General features: G+C 34.8%; 1 protein-coding gene across 6 annotated transcripts in view; it reads left to right on the forward strand.

Moving 5' to 3' along the window:
- Window positions 1-5,127: 5,127 nt before the first annotated feature.
- LOC144960251 (AP-3 complex subunit sigma-2-like) overlaps window positions 5,128-7,500 on the forward strand; it is a 63,259-nt gene continuing 60,886 nt past the window's right edge. For all 6 annotated transcript variants that reach the window (XM_078893283.1, XM_078893279.1, XM_078893281.1 and 3 more), the window contains exon 1: window positions 5,128-5,417. In XM_078893283.1, coding sequence (XP_078749409.1) covers window positions 5,349-5,417 — 69 coding nt within the window. In that variant the 5' untranslated portion in view covers window positions 5,128-5,348. The remainder of the gene's footprint in view (window positions 5,418-7,500) is intronic.

Here is a 7,500-nt window from a genome sequence, read left to right on the forward strand (position 1 = left end):
TAAAAAAATCACTAATACATAAAAATTGCCATGGAAAACGTGGAGTAGACCTATACATGATATGAACAATAATGTATCAAAATCTAGGCCTCGGAAAATAAAATCTGCCAAATATCTGCCAAACTTCCAAACCGTTTTTTTTTTTCTTTCTGCCAGACGACTTCAAATTCTGCCAAAAAAAAAAAGGACATTTGGCAGAAAATCTGCCAAATAGGCAACCCTGAATTGACACGCTGTGTGTGTGTGTGTGTGTGTGTGTTGTCGCTGTGTTCAATTATGGGCTGACACTCGCTTTCAAATCGGACGGAGGGTGCTGAGCTTTCGCATCGCTCAACCCAGAGATGAATCCTTGGAAAAGACGTTTTACTCTCATTCTCTCACCGTACTCGGGTGTAAAATGGGTACCTGGAAGTGAACGGCGTTGTCTCTGTCCGAAGTGATTGTACTATCGCTTAACAGGCGTCATGCCGTGTTCTAGGTTTTGTGTTGCTGTTAGTCAGGGTCCCAATGTAAAGCGCTATGAGCACGTCGAGTGAAGAAGAAGAAGAAGAAGAAGAAGAAGAAGGAGGAAGAGGATGATGATGATGATGATGATGATAATTTATGATGATGATGATGATGATGATGATGATGATGATGATGATGATGATGATGATTTATGATGATGATGATGATGATGATGATGATGATGATGATGATGATGATGATGATGATGATGATGATGATGATGATGATGGAGAGGCTTTTGGGAACTTTATTATTTTTTTCTTGGACACAATGGGGTCAATTTGATTTCAATGCAGTAAGTAGTAGTTATCTCCCCGTGTGATAAACAAGACGGATACAAACACAAGATACGGTCTGCCCGCTCCTCGTAACAAGAACGCTGGTGCTCAAATGTGACCCCTCGTCTCAAAACGGTATTATGTCGGGATGGACCAGATGCTAAAAATTCAAATTATAGTCAAACTGGTCAAAAATATGAAACGTTGGTATTTAGCACAGAAAAATGTGATATTCCTTCACCTCTATAAAGCAAACAAACTCAACTCAAGTCTGATATTTCTAGCTACAAATTCAATTTTCAGCACCTTAGTCATCCCAACTTAATACCGTTTTGAGACGAAGGGTCACAAATCTTCTCTGCCGTCATCTTGTCAACCATTTATTGTTCATTTAGAAATTTGGCCAGAAAACTCGTCCTTCAAATATCGATCGATTTAAATGACCCTCGTCTTAGCAATCTTTGGAATCTTGAAAAACATTTATTATTCACTTCGCGAAGTCCCAGGTTTGAAAGTTTATTTATTTATTTATTTATTTATTTTTATTTATTTATTTTTTTTTTTTTTGGGGGGGGGGGGGGTTGCTAATACGATGGTCATTTAAATAGAACGATATTTTAAGGACGAGTTTTCTGGCCAAATTTCTAAATATGTGTTTTTCCATACGATATATATATATATATATATATATATATATATATATATATATATATATATATATATATATATATTTAATTAGCTTTTATACAGCGCAATATCCACTAAACGTGCTCAATGCGCTTTACAAGCGGTCCATGGTCAACAGCAACATTTAACATGTAGGATGGGACATGACGCCTGTTAGGCGATATTACAAATTTTCGGACAAAGACAACGCTGTTAACGGCCAGGTACTCATTTTACACCTGAGTACGGTGAGAGAATGTGAGTAAAGAGCCTTTTCCAAGGACTCAACTATGCGCCGAGCGCGAGGCTCGAACCCAGGTCCTTCCGATCCGAAAGCGAGTGTCATACCACTAGACCACATAGCCACACATAGGGATACTGCCTTAACATTGTGAACCCTCTTAGAGATCTTCGCATCTAAGGTGATAACAGTTTTGGTAATCTATGAGATGTCAGCTGACACTGACACAATCAAGCCATACTATGGGGGGAAAAAAATCATATTTAAAAATCTGGCCAGAAAACTCGTCCTTCAAATATCCATGGATTTAAATTTTTAAATATGTGTTTTTTCCAGAGTATGGCAAAGTACAGATTACTGTGCAATGTGTGACATAGTATACAGTCGTATCTGATTAATACGGATCTCAGTAATTTGAATAAAAGGGGCGGTTTGGGTCTTTTCTAAAAAAAATGTAATTACCAATATTGGGCGGTTTTAATCATTCTGTATCGTCATTATAGGTTAAAAAACAACATCTATGGTGAAAAATTTTAATTATCTGTGTTGATACCCCTTTTGCGATCTAATTTGGGGGTCTGACTTCAAAAAATATAACAATCTTGTGGCAAACGTTCCACAAAAACTAATGAAGGAATGACCTCCATATTCTTTCCTCTTGTCAACATTGTAACATAGTGTCTCACCATAGAAAGATTTTACGGCTTTAGCTTATGGAATTTTTATTAGATCATTACAAAGTCGAGAATCAAAATGTTATGACAAAATTTATGTAAAAAATTCAGATTTAGGATTATAATTTAAAATTTACAAATCTTTTTTTAAAAATCTCCCTATGGTGACATAATACATTATCTCTGTGATAACTGTGGAAAATTTCAGACAATTTCATTGAATAGATTCTGAGAAACGTTTGACACAGTTTCCCATACTCTTAGAAAAATGACATATTGAGAAAATAGCAAAATGGCTTCCCGTTTTTCACACTTTTCTTACTACCTGTACCATTTTCGACTGTGTATTTCGTGCCTTTATAGTCTACTTTAAGAATTTGGACTTCAATTATATTATTTCTAAGATAATAAAATATCATTTTCCACCAAAATCTCAAAATCAAATTTTTGAAGGATTTTCCTAATAATTAGACCAGCGTTTAGTCTGAGTTAGGTCATACTACATTCGTATCTCATTAATACGGATCTCAGTAATTTGAATATAACACGAAGACCTGTCATCTGCATTTTTTGCGGCCGCAAATGGCAAATGGCAATTTGCGGTCGCAAATATCAGGGCGATCCGCAAATTTTGGCAAATTTCCCAAAATTGGCAAATCGTGGCAAATTTTGGGAAAATTGGCAAATCGCGCGGCAAATTTTGGGGAAAAAAAAAGAAGCGAAAACAAAATAACGAAAAAAAAAGTGCGAAACTTGAGGAATGTTGCAGCTTTGCCTGGGCCCAAACCAAGGGAAGCTACTCTCTACGGATAATGATCCTTTAAAATCTTTGTAACAACGCTATTGTGTAAATTAATAAATGTAACCTCCTTAAATGTAATAAATTGTCTTTTATATATAATTTTTTCTGTATCGCGTGTTAATTTTACTGAAAGGCTTAGTTCTCCTCGGCAAATATTTTGGCAAATTTTAGTCTTTTTGGCAAATTTCTTGGCAAATTTTGGGGGGTTTTTTTGGCAACTTTTGGCAAATTTTAGGTCCCAATTTGGCAAAAAATGCAGATGACAGGAAGACCAACGTTCAGTCTTTGTTAAGTCATAATTTTAAATTCTATTTGTGGTCTAGTTGGTATGACACTCACCTTCAGCCCTGAATGTCAAAAGTTCGAATCACGCTCTTGGCGACGCATTGTTGAGTCCTTGGAATTGCACTATTCACTCACGTTCTCTCACGATACATCATGCTCTTACAGAGAGAACGTCAGCATGGCGGCATTGCGCATGCGTCTGCCTACAGTTTGGTTCATGATATATTATGTGACCCATCGTCTCAAAACGGTATTATGTCGGAACGAACCAGATGCTTAAAAGCCGAATTTAATGTTAAAACTGGTCAAAAATATAATTTTTTGGCATTAGCACCATAAAATATGGTATCCATTCTCCTCAATAAAACATACAAACTCGACACAAGTCTGATATGTCTGGCTATAAATTCAACATCTTAACCATCCCGACTTAATACCGTTTTGAGGCGAATGGTCACATATCACTAATGATATTTGAGAAATCACTTTTAAAATGTTATTATATACATACTGTTGTAAAATAAAAATGAAATATAACCAATGAACTTATTTTGATGACCAGTTCACGGCGGGGCACCATATTATATAGTTTCTCGAGAGATCTTTTAGTCTGAGTTTCCTACCATGACTGTGATTTCACGGCGGTAATCTTAATCTTGGCTGCATTCCTTATCATTTTTCATTCTTCGCTTGACATCACTGTGAACTTTTCATCAAAATTAGTGTTTTGGTTATATTTTTATTTTATAAAAGTATGTAGATATATCATAATAGCATTTTGGAAAGTGATTTCTTGGACATAATTTCGTGTTATCTCATTCTTTGAAGAATGATCTTGGTGCAATTAATAAGAACATCAAGTTGTTTTGGAGGGAGATTTTTTTTAGTTTAATTTTTTTTTCTGCATGGTAAGCCTGTCATTTTTGGAAAATTTTTATACTGAACAGGATCGGTAAGGAGAGAATTAAGACAAGGACCTTGACCCTGGTCTCCACACTGAAGTACTGCCTTGACTCAGAAATGTGACCCACGGAACGAACCAGATGCTTAAAAGCCGAATTTAATGTTAAAACTGGTCAAAAATATAAATTGTTGGCATTATCACCCTAAAATATGGTATCCGTTTTCCTCAATAAAACGTACAAACTCAACACAAGTCTGATATGTCTGGCTATAAATTCAACATCTTAACCATCCCGACTTAATACCGTTTTGAGGCGAATGGTCACAGATGTCAACTTCCTAATTTAGAGAGCTACAGTGATAGGTCCTTTTCTGAGGGTGGAATGTAGAACCTCACTTGGACCAGCATCCGCCACAATCCAGTGCAGAATCAGACAGGCGTGTGAAAATGAAATAGATTTGAGTACCGTGTTTATGGACTATAAAAATAGCCATTGTGATTAAGAAAAAGTAAAGATCCTTACCTCTGTCTGATCGTACCTACAGGTGTTCCATTTGAGTCTGTTCCTTTCACTATGGATATTTATTTGAAAGAAATGAATGGATAGTTGCTTTTTATTTTTTATTCTGAAATTCCGAACTCTTTTAAGTTATGGTAATAGCACTTTGAGATGGAGCGACTGAATTCTTTCAGCATTCAAGTAGTAAATTCAAGGGACATGAATCTTTTCATTTTGACAAGAGAATGTTTTTATGAATAATCTCCCTCTCAGTACTCACGGCACCGGAAGTTGATGGCCGATTGAGTCTGACTGTGACTGCCGACTGCTGTGCAATCCAAGTGAAAAATAATAATATATAATAACGGTGTTAAGTTAACATGAAAATTCAGCCTGCAAACCTCTCATGTATAAAATATAATTCTTGAACTCAATTTCCATTACCCATAGAAGTTCGATATAGTAATCCCCGGTTGCCATTTTGCATTCGCCATGATCGAAGCAATTCTTGTTTTCAACAACCACGGAAAGCCGAGGCTGACCCGATTTTACCAACACTACGTAAGTTACAACTCTAGTCCATGCATTGTACAACTGTCTTTATTTTACAACGTATGTTTTAGCTTGCTGGGATTTTACTTCAGTACATGAATTTATTCCATGTTCATAAGAAGGCTCTAAAAGATAACCTCTGTTCCTCTCCAATTCTCTGGCTGAAGTTAACGCCCCTTTTTTTTGTTTCGCTGTGATTATCCCCAGACACCTGTCTGGGGATAATAAAAGTTTGTTATCCCCAGACACCTGTCTGGGGATAACAAATTTTTATTATCCCCAGACGCATATTTGAAACTCCGCTCTTTTAAACAATTATCCACATTCCAGAATATGGAATGTTTCCAGATGCACATAGAAATAAGGAAAGTTAATAAAATATCTATAAAAACATAAAATTAACCAACATTAAAATCAGTTGTTACTACATATACACAATATGCGTCGACTTCGAAGTGGGTGTCATGGCCGAATGGTTTAGTCGTCTGCCCTGGAAGTTTGACCATAATCGACGTTGTGGGTTCGAATCCTGGTAACGTCACTTTTTTTTTTTTTTTTTTAAATTCCGTCTTTTTACAGAACGTTGAAAGGGATAAATGTCCCCTCCATCCTCCCCCCACCTCTTTTTTTATTATTAAACTCTCTCTCTCTCTCTCTCTCTCTCTCTCTCTCTCTCTCTCTCTCTCTCTCTCTCTCTCTCTCTCTCTCTCTTGTTTTTTTTTTCTAGTTTCTAGCAAATATATTCGCCCCCACTCCGATCTCAAATAGTGTCTAAAAAGAATAAATAATTAAAAAGAAAACAAACAGAAATATTCAGAGAGCGACCAAATGGTCAGATAGAGGAGAAAAAAAACCAATAATTGTTTTAAAAATAAAAACAATAATTGTCTTAAGAATAAAAACAATTTAAGAAAGTCATGCTCAGAAATGGAACATTTACATAAAGGTTTAGCAAACAAAAAACTCTAAGGTTTAGGTCAAAATATAAAAAAAAAAAGAAAAAGAGAGATTTCCCTCGGAGCAGGGAATAGTGTTAACAATAATAATAATAATAATAATAATAATAATAATAATACTAATAATAATAATAATAATAATAATAATAATAATAATAATAATAGTAATAGTATGATAATAAGAGTATTAATAATAAAAATAATACTATTATTGATAATAATATAATAATGATTATGATGGTAATAGTAATAATAATAACAAATATTACAATTATTATTATTATTATTAGTATTATTATTATTATTATTATTATTATTATTATTATTATTATTATTATTATCATTGACCAAAACAAAACAAAAAAACAATAATAGATCTAGAGCAAATTAAATAATGAAATAATATTATCGGAGAAATAAAAAATTCAACTGATTAAAAAAAACCTCTTGCTCGGAACTCGGAACAAAAGTGAAAACAATGAAAATCAATTAGGAAGAAAGAAAGAAAAGTAAAAAAAAAAAAATGAGTGGGGGGGGGGGGGGGGGGGGGCGGTCGCGACTGGGTCGAATCTGTGCAGCTAAAAGGAGTAAAATGAAAGGTGGCCTTACCCACTGAGCTGCCTATCCATACCGCTATCGGAATATTTTAAATTCATATATGAGCTAAACATATTTCCACCATTTTTGCTTTCTTGTTTTGGTAGTTATTTTCATCTCTGATTCGAATAAAAATATGTTGTTGGATCTAGTTTTGTGGACGTGTGATACTAAATTGTATTGTCTTGTGCGAAGCAGACAGGAAAATAACAGGTGTGGGTTTTGGGCTTTGGGGCGAACAACACCATGGCCTAGGAATTCGTCCGCGACATAAAAATTATTCCCGGTCATCCCCAAAATTGTGGCCAGAATGAGCAAATTATAGAAACAAGAGATGATCAATAAAGTTAACAGGTAGGTTGGTAATGAAAATTTAAATGGTTGGTGGACTATGAACAGATTTGATGATTAACAACTTTCTTCCTGGTTGAAAATAAAAAGTCGAATTGCCAGTTTGACGTTTTCAGATCAAAGTAACAAAAGAAATTTCATTGATCCATTTGCTTTAAAATATTTTTTTTAAAAGAGCTGGATTTGAC

The sequence above is a fragment of the Berghia stephanieae genome, chromosome 15 (genome assembly GCF_034508935.2).
Source record: "Berghia stephanieae isolate SIO BIC M18660-M18661 chromosome 15, UCSD_Bste_1.3, whole genome shotgun sequence".
In the NCBI taxonomy this organism is placed as follows: domain Eukaryota; kingdom Metazoa; phylum Mollusca; class Gastropoda; order Nudibranchia; family Aeolidiidae; genus Berghia; species Berghia stephanieae.